General features: G+C 40.5%; 2 protein-coding genes across 3 annotated transcripts; both read right to left on the bottom strand.

Annotated features, from left to right (window-relative positions):
* Positions 1-354: 354 nt before the first annotated feature.
* LOC124120267 (zinc finger protein 271-like) lies at positions 355-21548 on the bottom strand. Its single transcript, XM_048381347.1, has 2 exons — positions 20720-21548; positions 355-4208 (listed from the first exon to the last, which is right to left on the bottom strand). The coding sequence occupies exon 2, from the start codon at positions 4072-4074 to the stop codon at positions 355-357; it is 3720 nt and encodes a 1239-aa protein (XP_048237304.1). The 5' UTR covers positions 4075-4208; positions 20720-21548.
* Positions 12362-24006, bottom strand: LOC125372190 (zinc finger protein 431-like). 2 transcript variants are annotated; one of them, XM_048381375.1, is made up of 2 exons: positions 23656-24006; positions 12362-15216 (listed from the first exon to the last, which is right to left on the bottom strand). In XM_048381375.1, exon 2 carries the CDS (start codon positions 15061-15063, stop codon positions 12946-12948), a length of 2118 nt encoding a protein of 705 aa, XP_048237332.1. In that variant the 5' UTR covers positions 15064-15216; positions 23656-24006; the 3' UTR covers positions 12362-12945. The 2 variants fall into 2 exon arrangements, with proteins under 2 accessions (XP_048237332.1, XP_048237331.1); XM_048381374.1 differs by lacking the exon at positions 23656-24006 and adding an exon at positions 20518-20708.
* Positions 24007-24671: the final 665 nt, after the last annotated feature.

Genomic DNA, 24671 nt, shown 5'->3' with positions numbered 1-24671 from the left:
GAAGGGATGCAGGTCTCAGACGTTTACCACTTCGGTGAAACCCACGAGCATGTGTATGGTGCTGACAAACACATACCACAAGACGTTAGAAGAAGAAGGTACTTGTAGATACACTGCCTGGCGCTCGGCAGTAAGGGGATAAAACAAGGACTCGTTGGCTCAAAGTCTGTATACTGTGTCTTGAGTGGGTTATTCATGTTATACTGCGACCTGGCATGTCAATGGGCTGGCACTGTAAAATTAGCATTAGCATACACGCATGCACACATGTTATTATAGTATTTCCTGACAATGTGCTTGTCTGTGACACCTGACATGTTTCTGCCAGATACTAAATAGTTTGTCTTTGTCTCTTTATTCTTTGTCTTCTTTGTCTTTTTCTTCTTTGTCTGTGTCTTCTTTGTCTCCTTTGTCTTCTTTGTCTTTGACTCTGTCTTCTTTGTCTTTGACTCTGTCTTCTTTGTCTTTGTCTCTGTCTTCTTTGTCTTTGTCTCCTTTGTCTTCTTTGTCTTTGACTCTGTCTTCTTTGTCTTTGACTCTGTCTTCTTTGTCTTTGTCTTCTGTGTCTTCTTTGTCTTTGACTCTGTCTTCTTTGTCTTTGACTCTGTCTTCTTTGTCTTTGTCTCTGTCTTCTTTGTCTTTGTCTCCTTTGTCTTCTTTGTCTTTGACTCTGTCTTCTTTGTCTTTGTCTCTGTCTTCTTTGTCTTTGTCTTCTGTGTCTCCTTTGTCTTTGTCTTTTCCTTTGTCTTTCTTTTTGACCCTGTCTCCTTTGTCTTTGTCTTCTTTGTCTTTGACTCTGTCTTCTTTGTCTTTGTCTCCTTTGTCTTTTCCTTTGCCCTTTCCTTTTCCTTTGCCTTTGTCTCCTTTGTCTTTCTTTTTGACTCTGTCTCCTTTGTCTTCTTTGTCTTTGTCTTCTTTGTCTTTGTTTTTTCCTTTGTCTTTGCATTTGCTTTTGTCTTTGTCTTTGCCTCCACAGTGTTTCCTTCTGTGAGTCTGTAAAGAACATGCCTGGGTAAATGAATTCCCACAGTCCTTGCATTTATAAGGCTTCTCTCCTGTGTGACACCTCATGTGTCGCTTCAGGTCCCATGGTTGTATAAATGCTTGGTCACACTCACTGCACTCAAAAGGCTTGTGTTTACTGTGACACTTCATGTGTCTCTCCAAGTCAGGTAGTCTTGTGAAAGATTTCTCACACTTACTACATTTAGTAGGCTTATCTTTGCTATGTGATGCCAACATGTGATCCCGCAAGCTGCCTGACTGTAAATATGCCTTTTCACATTTACTACACTGAAATGGCCTGACATCATCATGAGACCTTGCATGTCTCGCCAGGGTGCCTGCTTGTGCAAATGTTCTCCCACACTCACTACATTCAAAAGGTTTGTCACCACTGTGACACCTTATATGTCTTTCCAAGTCAGATAGTCGTAGAAATGCTTTCGCACATTCATTACATCGATGGGACTTGACTCCAGGCTGATTATGGCAACGTATCATGTGTCTTTGCAGATGATAAGAAGTCGTAAATGCCTCATCACACTTATTGCACTTATGAGGACAGGTTCCACTGTGAGTCCTCGCGTGTATCCGTAAAGTTTCTGATTGTGCGAATGATTTTCCACACTCACTACAACGATATGGTTTGTCTCCAGTGTGACCTCTCATGTGTCTCTTGAGGTGATTTGATCGTGAAAAAGTTTTCCCACACACCTTACAGAGAAAAGGCTTTTCACCACTGTGACATCTCATGTGAGTCCGCAGAGTTCCTGATTCTGTGAACGTTTTCCCACACACACTGCACAAATAGGGTTTGGTTCCACTGTGACTCCTCAGGTGTGCGTTAAGGTTTGATGTTTGTGCGAAGGTTTTCCCGCACTGACCACAACGGTAAGGCCGGATTCCACTGTGGCCCCTCATATGTCTCCTCAGATCACTTGCATTAGTGAATGATTTATCACACTCACCACACTGTGTCGGCTTGGTATCTTTGTGACTCTTCTTGTGTTTTTTTAACTCAATTAATGAGGTAAATTCTTGGTCACACTTCATGCACCGTAATGGCTTGGTGCTGCTGTGACTCTTCTTGTGTTGTTTTAATTCACCTGATGAAGTAAATTCTTGGTCACACTCTTCGCACTGTAATGGCTTTGTACTACTGTGACTCTTCTTGTGTTTTTTCAGGACACTGGATGAAGAAAATTCTTGATCACACTCTTCGCACTGTAATGGCTCGGTACGACTGTTACTCTTGCGTTTCCGCAGAATTCTTTTTGAAATCATTTCTTGATCAAACTTCACTGGCTTGGCACTACTGTGACTCTTTTTGTGTTTTTTCAGGACACTGGATGAAGAAAATTCTTGGTCACACTCTTCGCACTGTAATGGCTTTGTACTACTGTGACTCTTCTTGTGTTTTTTCAGAACACTGGATGAAGAAAATTCTTGGTCACACTCTTCGCACTGTAATGGCTTTGTTCTACTGTGACTCTTCTTGTGTTTTTTCAGGACACTGGATGAAGAAAATTCTTGGTCACACTCTTCGCACTGTAATGGCTCGGTACGACTGTTACTCTTGCGTTTTCGCAGAATTCTTGATGAAATAATTTCTTGATCAAACTTCACTTGTTTGGCCCTACTGTGACTCTTTTTTTGTGTCTGCAGGTCACTGGATGTAGTAAATTCTTGATCACTCTCTCCGCTCTGTAATGGCTTGGCAACACAGGAACTCTTCTTGTTTTTCTGCAGATCACTTGATGAATCAAATTCTTGATCACTCTCTCCACTCTGTAATGGCTTGGCAACACAGGAACTCTTCTTGTGTTTCTGCAGATCACTTGATGAATCAAATTCTTGATCACTCTCTCCGCTCTGTAATGGCTTGGCAATACAGGAACTCTTCTTGTGTTTCTGCAGATCACTTGATGAATCAAATTCTTGATCACTCTCTCCGCTCTGTAATGGCTTGGCACCACTGTGACTCTTCTTGTGTATCTCCAGGTCACTTGATGAATCAAATTCTTGATCACTCTCTCCGCTCTGTAATGGCTTGGCACCACTGTGACTCTTCTTGTGTATCTCCAGGTCACTTGATGAATCAAATTCTTGATCACTCTCTCCGCTCTGTAATGGCTTGGCACCACTGTGACTCTTCTTGTGTATCTCCAGGTCACTTGATGAATCAAATTCTTGATCACTCTCTCCGCTCTGTAATGGCTTGGCACCACTGTGACTCTTCTTGTGTATCTCCAGGTCACTTGACGAGGTAAATACTTCATCACACTCTCCGCAAGGCAAAGGCTTAACATCGCTGTGACTCTTTGTGTGCTTCTGCAGGTCACTTAACAAAGCAAATTCTTTAACACAATCTCCACACTGAAAAACCTGTACATCCCTGTGATTATAAGTGTGCTCTTGCAGGTCACTTGATGAAGTAAATACTTCATCACATTCTTCGCAACGCAAAGGCTTAACATCACTGTGAGTCTTTGTGTGCTTCTGCAGGTCACTTAACAAAGCAAATTCTTTAACACAATCTCCACACTGAAAAACCTGTACATCCCTGTGATTATAAGTGTGCTCTTGCAGGTCACTTGATGAAGTAAATACTTCATCACATTCTTCGCAACGCAAAGGCTTAACATCACTGTGAGTCTTTGTGTGCTTCTGCAGGTCACTTAACAAAGCAAATTCTTTAACACAATCTCCACACTGAAAAACCTGTACATCCCTGTGATTATAAGTGTGCTCTTGCAGGTCACTTGATGAAGTAAATACTTCATCACATTCTTCGCAACGCAAAGGCTTAACATCGCTGTGACTCTTTGTGTGCTTCTGCAGGTCACTTAACAAAGCAAATTCTTTAACACACTCTCCACATTGAAAAACCTCTACATCCCTGTGATTGTTGGTGTGCTCGTGCAGGTCACTTGATGAAGTAAATACTTTATCACACTTATTGCACAGATAAGGCTTTTGTTCCATATCACACTGAACAGTTTTTTCAGCATCACTTGTCTCCATCAACACTTTTTCACATGTGGTCATTTGTATTTGGTCTGCTGTCTCCATATTTGAATGATAGTTCAGTTTGCCTTCAGTTGGCCATCTCCTTTATTGGTTTATTTCATTATCGTTCATACACCTTCTTCCGTTGCATCCAAGAACTTCCAAGTGGAAACCCCACATAACTGGTCACATGGGTACTGAAAAGGAAAATTAGAGTTTGAAACAGATAAAGGGATTGACTGGGACAAAGATGGTATCAATCACTTTAACCTTTCCATTACCATGACACCTTGCTGGCTTGATAAAGTGAGTGAGTGAGTGAGTTGGGTTTTACACCGCTTTTAGCAATATTTCAGCAATATCACGGCGGGGGACACCAGAAATGGGCTTCACACATTGTACCCATGTCGGGAATCGAACCTGGGTCTTCGGCGTGACGAGCGAACGCTTTAACCACTAGGCTACCCGACCGCCCCCTGACTTGATAAAGACCATAGAAAGAGCATATTACTGAAAGTCTAATGGCATCACTTTTTGATTGGAAAACACATATCTGATGCAGTACAATTTAAAACCAGAAAATCCTATGTCTCTAGTTACCTTAGTGAGAAAGTAACAATCGGTTTAAATATCACAACCAGTTGGTGAAAACAATGTGCAATGCAAGACTACTTTTAGAAATAAAGACCCATGTCTCAAAGCTAAATCAAAACCTTTTATTATCCATACAGACATAAATAACTGAGTATGAAAAATCATTTGTTGCCCATGTGTAATTAGCCCTAGAAGGAATTCCAATGGTGGGTGAACCGACCTTGATCTCTGTGACCTCATGTGGAACTACTTTTTCATTCATTAGTGCTTTCTATGAAAAACGTCAGCACATAACAATCTTGGTAGAATGAGATGATCTGTTTATGTCAAACAACTGACTGAAAAACAACTTCAAGTGACACTTAAATGATTACTTAAATGCCGCTGAAAGATGTCTACTTGGCACTATTTCCATATGCACTCTGCTTGGAGGTGAGGTGAGGTGAAATGGGGTTTAACGTCACGTCCAAGATTATTGCACTTATATAGCGACCTGCATGCACGTGTATGTGTGTGTGTGGCTGCTTGTACTAGTCCGGACTGATGCTGATTTATAGTGCTAGCACACTGAGATACCATGCCGCCGTTTAACATGAATACCCCACTCAGACACAGTATACTGACTCCGAGTCGACCAGTCCTTGTTTTAGCCCCTTAATGCCGAGCGCCAGACAAGATAACAACAAGTACCATCTTTTGGTATGACGCGGCCGGGGATCGAACCCCGGACCTTCCGCTCTCCGTGCGGACACTCTACCATTAGACCTCGGAGGCAGTCCACTCTGCTTGGAGGTGAGATTGGTTTCACTCTCAAGTCGGGTTCAGGGCACCCATATGCGACCTTCGCTTTGATCTATAGTTAGAATGAGCTGCTGTTGGGTAAATCCCAAGAAGCTTACATGAACTTTTGATTTGATTACTACACTTCAGGTTTGTGGAACACATGTCATGTGAAGTAGGACTTTCAAACAGGACATCCCATGCCTCTAGCTACCTTATTAATACAGGTCGATGAACTTCAGGTTTAATGACCTTGCCCTCAATTTCAACCAATCACATCAACCGTAACATTGACCTTTAATGAAGGTGAAAATATGAAGATCAGGGTAAGGATTGATCTTCTGCAACCCATGCTCATCATAAGGCGCTGCTCAGGATTGTCTGGTCAAGACTCAATTATTTACAGGCCGCCATCATATAGCTGCAATATAGAGTGTTGGTTTTGGTTTGGTTTGGTTTGTCGTTTAACGCCACACTCAGCAATATTCCAATATTCAAGCATAGTCGCCTTTTATGGCAAGCATGGGTTGCTGAAGACCTATTCTACCCCGGATCTTCACGGGCCTATAGAGTGTTGAGTTTAACAACAAACAAAACTTAAATTCCCACCTCTAAGGTTGATATGCAGAACACTGATATACACTAACATTATAGACACTTCTTGAGTTAATATGCACATAATACATATTTGAGAAAAATATGCTTTGAGAGTGAATCATTGACCTTCAATATTAATGCCAAGTACTTCAAGATTTCCAAGGGTTACACGGCAAATAAACAAATATGATGCCCCAAGATCATGGCGCTGTTCAATGCAACATCAAAATGTTGACCTACTTCTGTTATCATAAGATTGTAATCTCTTGTCACACGTTAGTACGCGTATTTCACCTTTATCATATAATGGGTAGGTTTCTCGGCAGGATAAAGCCAACGGATAAAAACCATCATATGCGGATAGAGATGCAAATATCAAAGGTCAAGTAGGGACTACTTTCATTGTTTATAAACAAACATGGCGTCGCCCTTGTCATTCGGCGATCGAGTCAGAATTAACCATCGGGAATCTGGATAAACTACAGAGATAATTGCTATCATTATCAAAAGAACAGTGTCTAACTGTGACGTAGCGAAGGCATTTTATAAGTTTTGGCAACTTTGGAGAAACAATTTTGCGAGGGCACGAGGCCTAGCCAAGCGGGATCAGTAACCATATCTGTGCTTGAAACCTTCTCCACAAATTAAAATAGTTGGATTTGGCCGAAATATGTTTGAATTGTTACCTTTTTTCGTTTTGTCGCTATGTGTACATCTGACTACACTGCTTAACGTTATGACAGGACAGACCGACTGTCAACAACGTCTGACTGTAGCCGTGACGTCTCGTAGACTGGGTTTAGAGTAGCTTCCCTTTGACAAAGGGCAGTTACTCTAGCGGACAGACCGATGGATTGCCGCGAAAGGATATTAAAATCAATTGACGTTTTGCGTATATGTTGCCTCGCCACTGTATAAGAAACAGATTGCAGTTGGAACTATATTGGCTACTGTCACTGTCCGACTGACACATCACTTACCCTGTGGCGTAATAAATATTAATGCGCGCATTCCAGGAAAACTCGCAATGTTTCGGTAATGTTTATGAGAGAGGGAAAACGATTTTGAAGCACAGAATTAAAGAATGACATTATATGATAAAGAGGTTATCACGCTTGTGTGTTTGGGGATGGTAAATATCCTGTATTAGGAATAAACACTATGTATAGAGCCAAGGCTCGCTAAATACAATGTTTATTCCTAATGCAGGATATTTACCATCCCCAAACACACTCGCGTGATAACCTCTATTTACATAAAAATGATACTTTTGTAATTTCTTTTTTACAACTGTCGGAAGCATAAGTATTTGTTCATGTTAGTAGCGGCAGTGTCTGTGCATGTCAAATGTTCCTATCCTGCTCCTACATACAGATAACAGCAGCCTACCCGTGAAGATCCAGGGTAGAATAGGTCTTCAGCAACCAATGCTTGCCGTAAAAGGCGACTATGCTTGTCATAGCGAGATCGGGTGGTCCGGCTCGCTGACTTGGTTGATGCATGTCATCATATCCCAATTGTGTGGATCGATGCTCATGATGTCATTCACTGGATTGTCTTGTCAAGACTCGATTATTTACAGACCGCTGTCATATAGCTCGAATATTGCTGAGTGCAGCGTTAAAAAACAAACCAAACCAAAGCATATATAATGAAGCTGCTAATTTCTGTTTGAGGATCAAGTGATCTGACACTGCGACTTTTTTTTACTGTAGCATTTTAGCATTAGCATTAGAATTATTTACAGACTGCTGTCATATGGCTGGAATATTGTTGATTAACAACAAACAAACAGGACAAATGGAAATGAAATTGATTGAATGACTTTCAGAGACCTTGACATTTAATACAATGATAATATATGTTTTAAGTTAGTTACTTAACAGTTCACATCTTAACAGAAGTAAAAAAACGTTGATTTTTTTTTTATGGTTTTATCCATAATTTCCTGCAATTTGAACTGTTCATAATTTCGACGTCTTGTGACCATGACCTTATGTGGGATCACCCAAACATAGATGCAGTTAAATCCCGCTTCAGAGATTGGTTTCATTAAATTCCAATTTTTCTTGTTCTCAAACCTTTTTGGAGCCCAACTTCAATCATAATTACCAAGGTGTATGTAGTGAGGGAGCGAGTTTGGTTTTACGCCGCTTTTAGCAATATTCAAACAATATCACGGTTGGGGACACCAGAAATGGGCTTCATTGTACATTGAACAGGGTCTATGTCAGGAATCGAACCCAGGTCTTGGGTGTGACGAGCGAAAGCCACTAGACTACCCGCAAACCCCTCATGTCAATCACTGGAATAGTTCAGACTCGATTATTCACAGACCGCCGTCATATAGCTGGAATATTGCTGAGTGCGGCGTTAAACCAAAAAAAAGGAAGCCAGGAGTGATGTAGGTGTCAGATGGTTACCATTTGGTGAAAACCACGAGCACGGCTACGTTGCTGACAAACCTAGACACATAAAGCATGAAACATCATCTCCTCACAGGGGCTGCTTAAACAAAACTGTTCACTACCTGCAGAGTAGAATCAGCAACCTAAGTGAACCAAGCATGCCAAGTGAGTGAGTGAGTGAGTGAGTGAGTGAGTGAGTGAGCGAGTGAGTTGGGTTTAACCCCGGTTTTTAAAAGTATTCCAGTTATATCACGGCCTGTCAGCTTAATGTGGGAGGAAAGCCCGAAGCGATGCAGGTCTTAGACGTTTAACACTTCGGTGAAACCCACAAGCACGGGTATGGTGCTGACAAACCTAGAAACATAATCGGGGTGAACCGGGAATCGAACCCACAATCATAGGTTTCTGGCATGCCCAAGGGACGCAACTCTGCACAGCAAATCGCGGCACCTTAGACGACTTGGCCACCCGTGCCCCCCAGAGCATGCCAAGAGATAATAAAGCAAACACATCGTGTTGATGATTTTTTGTGTAATTGGACATCTGGAGTCACCTCCACAGAAAATTTTGTTAACCCTGAGGCGAGGTGGGGAGAAATGGGGTTTAATGTTGTGTTCAAGATTATTGCACTTACATAGCACCATGGCTGCTTGTACTAGTCTGGAATAATGCCGAGTTGATAGTCCTAGCCCACTGAGATACCATGCCACAGCTTAACATGAATACCCCACTCAGTCTCCGAGTACCATCTGTTAATGTGTTTTGGTATGATTTGTTTGTTTGTTTGTTGTTTAACGCCGCACTAAGCAATATTCCAGCTATATGATGTCAGTCTCTAAATAATTGAGTCTGGACCAGACAATTGTTTTGGTTATGACGCAGCCGGGGATTGAACCCTGACCTTCTGCTCTCCGGACACTCTATCCACTATGCCACGGAGGGTCAGAAATCGTAAAATTCACTCTTGGCAAATGAAAAGCACCACAGAACACAAACATACCATTCGTTCTGCATACTTTTGGGTGTAGATGCCATGCTATACATGGGGTGGCCACATCTGATGGCATTTTGTAAGCACATTGTCTACCATAACAAATTGATTTGGTTGTTAGAGTGAAATAAGTCATGGTTTACATATGGTGTTTGTGATTTCTTTGGTGGAACTCCACCCCCATTCCACCTACCCACACTGAAGTCTGTAGGTTACAAATGGCCCAGATTTAACTCCCACTTTTATTAAATCCTGATGTGCAAGCTTCATGCAGAGAGGTACTGTATTGGAGTAAAAAGATCTGAGTACGGGTACTGGAAGTTTTTCACAGATTTCGTAAGATATCTTAGTTTTTCATTTTTATGTTACACATCAAGATCATTTCAACATGCTGAGGTCACTCAAATTATTGTAGATACTAGCTGTGTGTTTACCACTTTGCTGAAACCTACAAGCATAGGTATGGTGCTGACAAATCTAGAAACATAATCAAGGCAATCGGGAATTCGAACCCACAACCATAGGTTTCTGGGCCCCATTCCACAAAGAGATCTTAGCGCTAAGGTGATTGTAACTCCCATTCTTTAACACGGACTTGCGACAGTCGTAGCGCTAAGATTGCTTTGTGGATCTGGGCCCTGGTGTGTCCAATGAATGCAACTCTGAAGAGCCAATTGCGACGGCTTTGCAAGCTGTGCCCCCAATCCCAACACAGCATAGGTTCTTCGCCATTACTAGGCATTAAGCATGTTAAGTGAAGAGAGGCGTGTTGATTGTCAACCAGCTCCTCTGCCTTTCTTAAATCAGTAGAAACAATGACAAAGATTGTCAAGAAACCTTTATTTGCAACATACACACATAGAGAAGAAATATACATTGGTTGTAGATTCTATAAGACAGGTAACCATAGTAACTGAGGTAAATGTTTTCAAGGATATCATTGTTATTTTAGCCTACAAGGTCTGGGAGCAAACTGCTTAAATGATTATAAGAAATATGGATGATACTACACACTACTGGTATGCCTGGCAAAGCCTCAATTATTTACAGGCCACTTTGACATTGGTGTTTGTGGCCAAAAAAACGCAGCAGTACACATATGTTGTATGTATAATGTATTTAGCACTGATATTTACATCCTACACAAAATGGATCCCATCTAAAAATCAAGACTCACATGCACATGTAGGCTACATTATGCCTACAAAGGTACAACACAAAGTTATCAGTAAAGCAAGTTGTAGGAGTGAGTTGGGTTTAACGCCGCTTTGAACAGTATTTCGGTTATATCGCGGCCTGTCAGCTTAATGTGGGAGGAATGCCCGAAGTGATGCAGGTCTCAGACCTTTACCACTTCGGTGAAACCCACGAGCATGGGTATGGTGTTGACATAATCGGGGCGAACTGGGATTCGAACCCACAATCATAGGTTTCTGGCGTGCCCAAGGGCCGCAACTCTGCACAGCGAATCGCGAAGCCTTAGACAACTGGGCCACCTGTTCCCCTGTTGGACTTAGAACAACACTCAATGTAAGGGAAGGATAAATTGCCAAAGAGGCTGACATTAGAGCATTTTTCTAATATCTGAACATGAGCAAGTATTTGACCAGAGCTGATTTTCATTGGAGATGTACATTAAAACATAACATTACAAACATATTGTAAACTATTCCACATCGGTCACAGACCTACTCATACTTCAATTTCATTTGAAGTACACAAAAAATCAACCTTTTTCACTCATTATTTTGACCATGTGAGGTGTTTGCAAGTCTAAGGAAGAAAAAGGCTACTTGACAAACATTTGAACATGTCTGATAATATATATTCCAATATTTTAAAGTTTTCTGCAACTTCAAAATTTGACATTTTCAGTGGACCAAAGAAGGCCCATATCATACCTCCTTTTCTTTGTAAAAAGAGCAAAACAACAATGAATTTCTAACAAATTTCATTTCATAATCCTTAAAAAGCAAGGTGTAGAATGATAACTACTAAATGACAGTGACTGACCTAGCCTGTTCGTGTTTTCATTGAAGCCAAAACAAATGTTTGGCACATTGTACAGTTATACATCGGTGTTCAATGAATGGGTGTCCCGTCCCACTATTTGTTCTGGATTATCCAGTTAAAAAGTCACAGCCTCACTTAGTCAGGGCGTTATAATCTCCAATCTATTACTGTATTCGAGACATAATAAGCAGCCACAGCGATATTTGCTAATATATTGGCTAGTGAACAATCTCAATTAGCATCCCTTCCGATTGATCAATGTACCCAAGACTCATTTATTCGTGTTTAATACGCACGTGTGTGTTATATGCACCCTTAATTATGGGCAATTAAATTCTGGAAAATAAATCTGTCGTGAATAATACACAAATGTTCCTTTTGTATCATTTCAGGCTGTCAGCATAAACCACAAAATTTACGATCTTTCAACTTTTTTTTCTCACACAAATAATATACTAATAAGAGTCCCCTATTTCTAATTTTGAAAGCACCCTGGGTGCTTATTAGTCAAATACAGTATGATAAATGCCTGGACCCAATTATCCCAATAGCTTTGTTTGGAATCGATTCGAATGACAACACTATAAGTAGATCCCAATAAAATCACACCATTCTTCATGATTGAAACTTGTGGCAATACCAGAACTTGACTGATGATTTTTGCATGCTGTTTTTCATAAAACAATAACGTCTTGTACGTCACTCCATTGGTCCTACTTTTAAGTACAGCATCTTTGCTGGCTGAACTCACATTTAGCATGTTCAGTAAATGCAGTTTGATTTTGATTGGGTACTGATCTGAAGCACAAGTGTGAGAGAGAGTGAGTTGGGTTTAACGCCGCTTTTAACAGTATTGCAGTTATATTGAGGCTTGTCAGCTTAATGTGGGAGGAAAGCCCGAAGTGATGCAGGTCTCAGATGTTTACCACTTCGGTGAAACCCACGAGCACGGGTATAGTGTTGACAAACCTAGAAACATAATCAGGGCGAACCGGGATTCGAACCCACAATCATAGGTTTCTGGCGTGCCCAAGGGACGCAACTCTGCACAGCGAATCACGCGCCTTAGGCGACTGGGCCAGCCGTGCCCCCGGTCCCTACTGGCAATATGATAGTCCTGTAAAGTAATGAAATGGAGTGTACTGTATTGTAAGACTGATAATGACTATAATAATATACCTTTATCATGTTTATATTTCTTGTCACGAACTTGTACAATGGCTGTTGTTGTGCATCCCTCGGGATACAATATATTTTAATGTATATGCAATATTTTTGTGCGTACTGGACGAACGTCTGTATAAGTTGGATACAATGACTTGTTCCTCGAGCTAGTGGAGAGGTCATAGACTGCATTCATATGCAACTGCAAAGGATGTGATGTCACCGACATTCCCAGACTTACACAGCCTTTCTCCACCAATGTCTGCTCGGGAAGCTTGTGTAAATTGTAAATAAAAGCGTTCTTATCACTGATAAAGCTTTCTTGTATAAATGTTAACACTCAATATGTAACATGCTTAATAATAGTACATAATTTTGCAGATGCTTTCACTGTTTGATTTGACTGTGACACTTCATATGCGACTGAAGATGACCTGATGAGTCAAACTCTTTGCCACACTCGCCACACTCATAGGGATTCGCTTCACTGTGAATCATCATGTGTCTATGCAGTAAACTGGATTTTGTGAATTCTTTCCCACACTTGCTGCAACGAAATGGTCTGTCTCCACTGTGAGTGCTCATGTGTGTTTGCAGGTGACCTGTTTCTGTAAATGTGTCCCCACACTCATTACACTCAAGGGGCTTTTCTCCACCATGAGTGCTCACGTGTGTCTGCAGGCAATCTGAATCGGTATACGTTTTCTCCTCACGATCTAAGGGCTTGTCTGCAGTGTAATTCATAATGCGTGACTGCAGGTTACCGGATTCTGGAAATGTTTTCTTACGTTCTATGGGCTTCTCCACACTGTGACTCAAAATATGTATCTGCAGCTGATTCGATTCTGAAAATGTTTTCCCACACTCACAACACTCGAAGGGCTTGTCTTCGCTGTGATTCAACATGTGGGTCTGCAGGTTAAGTGATTCCATAAATGATTTCTCACACTCAAAGGGCTTGTCTCCGCTGTGATTCAAAATGTTTGTCTGCAAGTTACTTGATTCTGTAAACGATTTCTCACACTCAAAGGGCTTGTCTACACTGTGATTCAAAATGTGTGTCTGCAGGTGACTTGATTCTGTAAATGTTTTCCCACATTCATTACACTCAAATGGCTCCTCTTCATTGTGAGTCATAACGTGTATCTGCAGCTGACTTGGTTCTTTAAATGTTTTCCCGCACATTTTGCACAGGTGAGCCTTACCTTTATTGTGACACCTCATGTGCCCCACCAGGTGGCCTGACTGTGTAAAAGATTTGCCACACTCAGTGCATTTATAAGGCTTGACTCCAGTGTGAAACCTCATGTGTATCTGGAGGCCACTTGATCGTGTGAATGTTTTTCCACACTCACCACACTGATAGGGCTGGACGCCAGTGTGAGACCTCATGTGATTTTGCAGGTTACCTGATGTTGAAAATGCTTTCCTACACTCTGTACAGTGATATGGCTTGATTCCAGTGTGAGATCTCATATGAATATGTAGACTTCCTGATGTTGTAAACCCCTTCCCACACTCAGTACATTCATATGGTCTGACTCCGCTGTGAGACCTCATGTGAATCTGTAATTCATTTGTTGTTATGAAATCTTTCCCACACTCGCCACACACATGAGGCTTGACACCGCTGTGATACACCATGTGTCTCTTCAGGCTCATGGATGCCTTAAATGCTTTGTCACACTTACTGCACTGATAAGGCTTGACTCCACTGTGACATCTGATGTGGGTCTGCAGGGTACTTGAACGTGAAAATGTCTTCCCACACTCACTACACAGATAGGGACGGACTCCACTGTGGCAACTCATGTGTCTCCGCAGGTCATTTGACCTTGTAAATTCCTTCCCACACTCCCTACACATATATGGCTTTGGTGTACTTTGACGTTTTACAGGGCCTTTTGGGGTACCTGACCCTGTCAATGCTTTCCAAAACTCACTAGACTGAAATGGCTTGACGCGTAGGTGACTCCTCTTGTGTCTCTTCTTGTCACTTGACTTGGAACCTTCTTTCTTACCATCACCACTCCTATCAGGAATCATCCCACTCTCATACTCAATGTCGGTCTTACAATCGCTTGTTTCCATGGATGCGTTGTCCTCATCGGTCTTCCCATCACTTTTTGCTATGGATGCGTTGTCCTCGCCTGTCCTACAATCACTTGTTTCCATGGATGCACTGTCCTCGTCAGTCTTATCATCACTTGATTCTATGGATGCGTTGTCCTCGTCAGTCTTATCATCACTTCTAGCTATGGATGCGTTGTCCTCATCTGTTTTATCATCACTTCTAGCTATGGATGCGTTGTCCTTGTCTGTCTTGTCATCACTGGTTCCTATGGATGCGTTGTCCTCGTCAGTCTTATCATCACTGGTTTCTATGGATGCGATGCCCTTCTCTGTGTTATCATCACTTGTTTCTATGGATGCTTTCTCACATCCATTCTTCATGTCTGTTTTAGAAGCTTTCTTCCTCATCCGTAATTGGTTTTGTTTCTCCATGATAAAGTCCTCTAGTCAAACTGCCTCATGGAATCAGGAGTAATGTTAAATTGCCACACCATTCACTTCTTCATGTGACTTTGTCAGATGTTTCCATAAGCATAAGAACACCCAGTGGAAACCCAATGTTACAAAGGTCACATGGGAACACACCTAAAAAGGAAAAAAGAAATTCGTGTAGGAATTGTCCTCAATGAGAATAAGAGTCTATGAGCATGAGGAAACATGTAAAAAATATGTGATATTACTGATAAGAAAATGGTATGTCATAATGGGAATTATCACGGAGTTTAAAGGGCAAGTTCACACGGAAATGAACCTATTTTTCTTGTACTTTTTCCACATTAAAAGTGTTAACATAGAAGTGTCATAGACAAAAATATAAAAATATCACAATTAATTAACATATTTTTCGCATTAAAACGATTTATATTTTTCACATTTACCAAGTGTTCTATTTCCACAACAAAAACACCATGGCTTATGCCCCTTGCAATATGACGTCATTGGTGCCAATTGATAAACATTATGACGTCATCATGCTTTGTTAGAGCCGCTTCACGTGGTGTAGGTCTAGGTGTGTGATTCTAGCGTCTCAGATGCCAGCCAGCATAGTGTTATGCTGAGTCACCACTGCGCCGGAGTGTGTCTTGGCCATGTTGTTTTACCGCAAACTGGTACTTGATATCTTTTGTGTTGAGAATATAGACAGGGACCCAGTTGAATTGGCACCAATTACGTCATAATCTAAGGGGGATAACTCAGGCCTGTTTAGCTCGAAAAACGAAGGCCTCATAACGGCATATCATTTTCACACTATTGTGAGCTTCCTACTTTCACTGTGAAAAAAATGAGTGTATACATGTATTTTCAAACACAGATACTAATTAATTCTAAAATTGCGTTTTGTTTAGAAAAAGAAAGAAAGTGATTTTTGCGTGTACACTTCCCCTTTAAACAAAGTGCCTGTGACATGCAAATTTTGGAAAAAATGTATAATTTATCGACAATTGAGATTTTTTTAAAAGGTCTAGGTTCTTAACATGCTTATATTCAGAAGTATCATAAAATTGCATTCAGAGCAAAATGGGTAAAAATTATAGTTCCCTTCTCTTCATTGGAACTCTATCAGTAAAAGCGAATGAGATCAGTTATAATCATAGTTACCATGTTTAATGACAATTGTTGTAGACTTGGTCCCGAGTATAAATCCCTGTCAGTGTCAAATTATAAAAAAACAAAAACAATTGTCGTGATACTTGAACCAGCACTCTGTACAAATAGAGTTAAAAATAGGCAATATGTTCATATTTTAAGAACACCTTGCTTTAATCGTGTTAGTTTATTAAGTCATCAGATCTTAAGAATGGAAGTTCTGGTACCAGTTCAGGGGATAATGGTTCACCAAATGTTGGTGCATCACAATACTTTGTGCCACAACACCGGTACCACATCAGTAGTTCCTGTATCGATACAAAACAATGCATGCCTATACAAAAATATCAAAGGTGGCACATAAAATTGTTTGTAAACATATCGTCAAATGCTGTGTTCTCTCAGTGTGTGCATGAGGACTGCTGAATGTTCCCAATCTTTTCAATCAAACATGTTGTGACCCATTTTGACTTTCTTCAACAGGCAACAGTTGACCTCACTGTTTGTTTGTTTGTTTATTGTTTTACACCACACTCAGCAATATTCCAGCTATATGATGGCGGTCTGTAAATAATCAAGTCTGGACCAGACAATCCAGTGATTTACATCATGAGCATCAATCCACGCAATTGGGACCGATGACATGAATCAACCAAGTCAGCGAGTCTGACCACCCAATCCCGATAGTCGCCTTTTACGGCAAGCCTGGACCTATTCTACCCCGGATCTGACATCACTGTCACATGCCCAAAGCAGCATAACTTTGGAACAGCAAGTCCAAGGCCTATACCGTAATCATGTTAATTTTAGCATTACCATTGAGCTTGAAATTTCTACATGTGAAACTGCAATCTCATTAAAATCAGATCTTAGTTCTCACTACCGCTGAACAAAGATCTGAGGACATCCCATTACGGGTCACGTCAGAACGAACTTTCATCCGACCAATCAGAGCATCACTTACCAGATTATGAAAGTGACTTCTAATCATGTAACCTCGAAAACTTTAACTCCGAACAATAGGTACGGGTTTAACGACTGAACTTTAACGATGAAATATAGTGATAGCTAAATAGACAGATTTTTTATTCATGCACCGATTGTCTTTAAATGTCATATCCAGTTATGTATGACTGTTTAATAATCTCATACCAACTTTGACTGGAGTAGGTCCGATAGTTTTTCAGATATTGTAGTAAACGTCGGTACCTTAAATTACCTTCCAGACTATAGACAAATTTGAAAGTACCCCCTACTACAACCAAACCTTAACAAGGCAGTCTATATTTTCTTGTGTATTTTCCAGAATATATAATTGCCAGGTATTTATTATCCAAAAAGTTTTGTTTTTATCGACGTTTCAACTATGACTGGTTGATCTCTGGAAACAAATTAACTCATTGTGCATAGGTTAAAAAAGCATTCCTCGTCACTTTTCTCGGGGCACTTATTTCATTGATTACCATAATTAGGGTATATGTACTCATTCTCTGACAACAAAGGTTTGTTTCAAGGCGTCAATAGCAGCAATGTGATCCTTGTTGCTGGAGTTGGTGCGATCTGTTCAGATGCCATGTTGCCAAAATTAATGTAAACAATATTGAATGAACACAATACAATTTTAAATAAAACTTATAATAAATATAAAGCCATGTGAACAATGATCATTTTATAACCAAACTATTTTGTGTACTTCTTTTCAGATTTCAATTTTCAGAGCTTGTGGTAAAGTCTTTGCTCATAGTCTGCATTGGGAGTGCCGGACAGATGAACAGAAGGGCCAGTCCTGTGCATTCCTCTCATTATACTCTCAATTGTACATATGGTTACACGATGGGGATCTTAACTGTGTCAAAGTTATAAACTCTTTTTAGCCCCGCCCCTTAGTCCCCAGGGTTGGGGGTAGGGCTCAGCCCCTCTATTTCTCCAATTTGAATCCCAACCATTGGAGAATACTTCCAACCCAAATATGGTTGATATCTATCTCTTAGTTCCAGAGAAGAAGTCGCTTTAAGCAATATAGTCAAATTACCCCTATTTGGCCCCACCCCTCGTACAATTTTGAATCCTCACCACTTTTATTAAGGGAACACGACAAAATGCCAGGTAGGCATATCACTGTGATTGAATGATGAGGCATTCAGTAGGAAGGTAAGGTTTATTTTCTGTAAGTGCAATATATTACAGTTCGCAAGTATATTTTGTAGAAGGATAGTTTTATTTGTTGTTTAATGTTTCACTGTCGCAGTAATATTCCAACTACATGGAGGTGGTCTGTAAATAATCATCTTGACCCGAAAATCCAGTAACTTGCATCATGAGCCTCTTTATGACAAGCATGGGTTTCTGAATACCAATTCTAGCCCAGATCTTCATGGGAGAGAAACTTAGATAAGAGAAAACAAATTTGTAAAAGTCGACATGTACATGATGTAATTCTAAAGAAATTTCATCAGCATTGAAAAAAAATGCATCAACATGATCAAAAGTAACATATTTCTTAGAAATGTCTTACACACGTTTAAAACCACAAAATATGAAGATCCTCGAACAATGACCTCTCATCCAAGTGCATATGTGTAACAAGGTGAGGTGAGGTAAAATGGGGTTTAACGCCGCGTCCAAGATTATTGCACTTATATAGCAACGTGCATGCGTGTTTGTGGCTGCTTGTACTAGTCCGGACTGATGCCGATTTAAAGTGCTAGCCCACTGAGATACCATGCCGCAGTTTAACGTGAATACCCCACTCAGACACAGTATACTGACTCCAAGCCGACCAGTCCTTATTTTAGCCCCTTAATACCGAGCGCCAGACAGGGCAGAGCTCCAGATAAGCTGCGTATCTGCGTGAAATACGCATAAAAAATGCAGAAATATGCAGTAAAATAAAATCCAAGCGTATCAAATACGCAACGAACATTACAGATACGCTACAAAAATAAAATTTGTGCGTATCATCAAAATATTGTGAAGTAACCCTGCGTATTCGATTAGCAAATCAGCAACTTATTTTGAAATTATAAACGGGCATTCCGTCAACCTTGCCAAACTCCACGATGACAGTCACATCATGATCATTTGCCATCACACTATCGTGTGGAAGTATCGTGGTATTTTTTAGTCCTATAAAGCTCTCAAACCCACACGACACCAATTTGCAGGGACTAGATGAATAGTGTTTTTAAATATTTAACTTAAATACCCACATGTGTAAAAACTAGTGGGTAACAGAAATTTGAATACGCAGATAGAATTACTGATACCCAATGATTTTAAAATGCATGGGTAAAATACCAACAACACCAAAAGCTTATCTGGAGCTCTGCAGGGTAACAAGTACCATCTTTTAACGTCTTTTGGTATGCGGCCCCGGGGATCGAACCCCTGACCTTTTTCTATCCGGGCGGATGCTCTACCACTAGACCACGGAGGCGGTCAGCATGCATGTAACAAAGTGTACATGTGTCAAAAATGTCTTCATGTATATAGATTCCTACAGAATAAGTACACATAACAGTGGTCGCATACTTATACATTTTCAAGTTAAACTGGAAACTGCCACATTGTGTTCTACATTGGTACCAATATTACAGCTTTAGATGGTGGCCTGTAAATAGAGTCTGACTAGACAGTCATTCTAACCAGTGTAGCCACCAGGAAAACAAAGAGCAAATTTTGAATGTTGTTTCATTACAGCCAAATGGTGTTTTACCAATATTCCAGCTATATGATGGCGATCTGTAAAATAATCGAGTCTGGGCCACACAATCCAGTGATTGACATCATGAGCATCGATCCATGCATGGGATGCGCCTTTTATGACAAGCATAGTCGCCTTTTACAGCAAGTATGGGTTGCTGAAGACCTATTCTACCCCGAAATCGTTATTAATTAGCTAGCAACAGACTATTACAATATTGAGTCTGATGCAGATTGTATATTTGGTACAGCAGGTGAACATCAGTGCCCGTTGCTTTATTACAGAGAGTGACCATCGTCCATCTATCAGTGGCTGTGTAAAAGGTGTAGGTATTTATTTGTTCCGCATTCCCAGTACTAGAAATTAAGAACATGTAGATCTTACACTTTTTCAATATTTATATTAACAAATGTAGTGGGAAAATATAAACTCTGGAGCCGAATGTTGTATTTGTACAGTGAAATTTAGCCAATCAATGATATTATAGGATTATGACTGCGTTTCATGGCGAGCATCAAACAATCACAAAAAAAATAGTTCCAGCCCAAGTATAATAATGTTGAAAAACAATGGGGAAAAAATACACACATCAATACCTTTCTCAAATTGCAGGTCATCAACGATAGCAGCCGGACCGGAAAAGAGGTATGGGTGCTCTAACCGCCAAAATTATTATGCACATAATGTCGGGTCAATCTCGGTCTGGAGAAGCCACATTTGCCCGCACGGCCGCACTCTACTCATTTTTACAGTTAGTTTCTCGAACAGGAACATACATTAATCAGTCAGAAGTCTTACCTTTCTAAAATAACTGCAGGAGATTAGCGGTTAGATGAATAGATTTGATTAACGACCGTTGTCTCTTTGAATTTGTTTGTCGTAGGAATGGGCGAGCGTGAAGAAATGTCGAAGGGAGGTAACTCAATCTGTCTCACGATCAACATTCTTCAGCCGCGCGTTTGATTGGATATTAGTTCGATGCCATCTTCCGGTTGCAATTTTGGGGTTAAAACAATGAACGATTAGCTGATATTTAGATTTTTTGAATTTATACATATTTTAGAGAACACCAGAAAAGCGGCGTATTTGCGTTACATTAGCAAAATAATTCTGAGTTGCTTGCCGACAAATACGCATGAAAATAAATACGCACAAACCAAATAGTGTAATAACTCTTTACAATTTATATCACTGTTTCCTTTTCAACTTGCATTACCTGTATTTCTTTACAGATCTTTATGTACTGCAATGCAGGCATCACGTGTGCATTACTGTAGTGAACAATGCATACAAATGGCGCTAACTATTGCTTTTTGCTAATTAGTGGGGCGGTGGGGTAGTTTTGTGGTTAAAGCGTTCGCTCGTCACTCCGAAGACACGGTTCGATTCCCGACATGGGTACAATGTGTGAAGACCATTTCGTTGTCCCCCGCCGTGATATTGATGGAATTTTGTGGCGTAAAACCATACTCACTCACTCACGCTAATTAGACATGTATATGGCTCTTTATTTCTTGCCCGTGAAGAGATCACCCATTTAATAAACATACAGCTTTATTACACATTGTGTAATACCAAAACGCGTGCTTATGTACTCTCGGAACACGTTTCACGAACAAATATTGAAAGCTCTCAACATTCCTTGGCTTATTCAACGACATTGCGTATGGAGTTGATAGATCACTGAGAGGAGCTTATGCACACCCGATGACCCCAGCAACCTTGTTGATAGGCTGACGTCACATGGCATTGTTTCGCCGATGGACCTTGCAACAAAATTCCACAATTTACGTCATCGGGTATTGTGACGTGATTGTAAACTTTGAGGTGCAAGACCCGTTCCACAAGGCGATCGTATTGTAGCGCAACGACAGTCGTTAGTCTAAGTTAAAATATGTGAGTTGCGATTAGCCCTACGATAATTTTCTGGAACGGACGCCTGAATTCTAAAGGTGGACCGTTGTATGGTATTAAATTCATACGTTTCAACGTTTGACGTGTTTGAAGTATTATTCTGTTAAACTCAATTGGACTATGCCGTGGATCGTGTAGGTGTCAGCCTATTCATACTCAACAGTATAATTCTAAAAACGTTAACAATGGCAAGTAATAAATAAAATACTAAACTCGCTCCCGTGTAAAACCAATTTTATGAAACTCGTGAATAGTTGTGGTATCTGACTCGCTTTCGCTCGTCAGATACCACAACTATTCACTCGTTTCATAAAATTGGTATTACACGGGAGTGAGTTTAGTATTCTATATTTATGTGACATTTTAGAGCCTGGGACAGCCCGCGAACTGATACAAATTAGAAGTCACTGGAAACAACATTTTAAGCAGAAACACATATAGTACATCGACTTATTGTCATTTGATAGACAAAACATGAAAATGCCCCAGACAAGCAATACCTGTAACAATCTCCATGGGGAAAGTTTGTGTTGAGAGACAATAAATATTTTTAACCCTGTCAATGGTTGATGTAAATGGCACATGCACTAAGGTGTCAATTCATATACTGTGTCCTCAAAATAACCGCATTGCAATCCTGCCAGCATAAGTGAAATGCACCCAGCATGTTACTGACATCCTATGATCTGACTAGGGGAAATTACTTACTCTAGTCTGAAAAGTAGAAACAATTTATGGATTACAATTTCTTTCATATACAGAAATATCAAAGTTTCTGTATAGATCCTTATACGATTGTCAAGCCAGACTCCATAAATTGTACCCATGTCATCCCTTAACTTCTAAGAAAAGCCTTTAGACTGTATGTCGTTTACAATGTAAGTAAAGACAACAGAACTGACAAGAAATATCTCTGACTTATCAGGGAAGGTAAGTTCATAACATACATTATATATCTTATACAAATTATCTTCAAGTTACAGTTAACGATAAATCAACAAGCTAAACATGAAACATTTGTCTGATTCAGCTTAATCTACGAACACTACAGTTGCTGAGTAACTGTTGAACATCCGTTGAAAATGTCAATAATTTCATTCCTGTTCCCTGAATTCTTGTTAACATTAGGTAGAGGGGAAGGGGCATCAGGTACTTAATGGCTTTACTGTCGAAAACGAAAACGGTGTGCTTGGTTGCTCTCTTCCAGTAGTCTGCTCTCACTGTAGATTTGTGAAGGGAATAGGACCAGTAGGCTGTTGCAAGTCCCCTGTGTGGAACAGATGGGTTGTCGAAAGTAGGCTCAGTGCACTTTCTACAGTTGATACCTGATTCTATGTCATAACATTGTCAATGTTGGAGAGATTAATCTTTTATGCATAACCTATTTTGCTTGTAACGACGTTTCAAGGCAACGTCTTGCCCCTTCCTCGGGTGTGGCTACCTTCCTCCGTTCATCAAGCATTATTCAGTTGGATCACAGGACCATGTAACAATCGTCTATGATTTTTTTTGCGACTTTTTATATATTTTCATTGTTACATGGTCCTGTGGTTAGATGGAGGGGCAAGAATTAGGCCCTGAAACGTCGTTACAAACAATAAAGAAGTTACGCATAAATGTTCAGCGTTAGAAATTGGCTCTAGTCCTATAGTCCTTGCCAAACTGTCTAATAGTTAAGGTATCATTAGGACTAGTAGAAATTTGATTCTCTTAAAGCGTTTTTCTATTTGTTTTCATCATAAGGACTAGTGGGCTAAAACTGTTAGTTTCTACCACTGATGTTTCATATCTTCACGTTCTTGTAACTACTAAATGCCCACCAAAGCCTTGGTTGTCAATGTTTAAACAAGAGTGAGTCCACCAAGCTCTGAATGTGTTGCCCATGTACGGCAGGCCTTCGCCCGAGTCGCCCGAGTACTAAAATATGGTTCAAATCTCATCCGAGACGCCATTTTGAAGTTATCGTCCTCGGGACGAGCAAAGACACACATTCGTTTTAGTTCATAGGCTCACCGCCCTCATCATTATTCTGGAGGTCCTTGTCATCTCCATCATATTTCACGTGTTTCCGTTCAACCGTTGCATCCTTTTCTATTTTTTCTATGTCGTTGTTTCCACAACAGCCAGCGTAGTTGCCATCTTTTATTTTACTTCCCGCCCAAACAAGCTCCTTCACAGCGCGTGACACCTTTTTACACTCTCGGTATCAGAGCTCCTTGAACTGACTGTCGCTGTGAGGAGCCTAAAGTCCAAAGGGAGATAATTCCCAACGGGCACATACATTTGCGCCCCTTACATCACCCTTTCCGGAACCTGATCTTCGGCTTGTCCCAGCATAACACGTGTTGGTGACGATGTCATTGACATACATCCAAACAAGCTCGTTCTCGGCGCGTAACACCTTCGTTACACTCTCGGTAACATCGCGATAGTAAGTACAGACAGCTCCGCGAACTGGCTTATCGCTGCGAGGAGCTTTTGGCGTAACGTGACTCTATATAATTTATATTATGTCCATGAGTAGATTAAAGTTAACGTTGATGCAGAGCATCAAAGTTTCCAGCCACATGTGATGCCTCAGAAATGCATTATTGTGATGTTACAGATTTAAGGAATTATAATATAACGCATGGCAAATTAAACGGGAGAAAATATAGCTTGAAGTTACTACGACGGAGCTTCTGCATGCAGCTGCTTAATGTATATTTGACACAAATGAGACAAGGCTGGTATACCCAGGAAATACGATTTGAAGTTAAAGTACTGAAGTAATATGGTTGAATAAAACTGAATAGGAAGTTTTTACGTGCGTCATTAATTTATTTAAAATGTTGAA

The sequence above is a fragment of the Haliotis rufescens genome, unplaced genomic scaffold (assembly GCF_023055435.1).
Source record: "Haliotis rufescens isolate VD_foot unplaced genomic scaffold, xgHalRufe1.0.p SCAF_38, whole genome shotgun sequence".
Lineage (NCBI taxonomy): Eukaryota > Metazoa > Mollusca > Gastropoda > Lepetellida > Haliotidae > Haliotis > Haliotis rufescens.
Note: the sequence above shows the minus strand (reverse complement) of the source record. Positions and strands in the feature narration are given on the sequence as shown.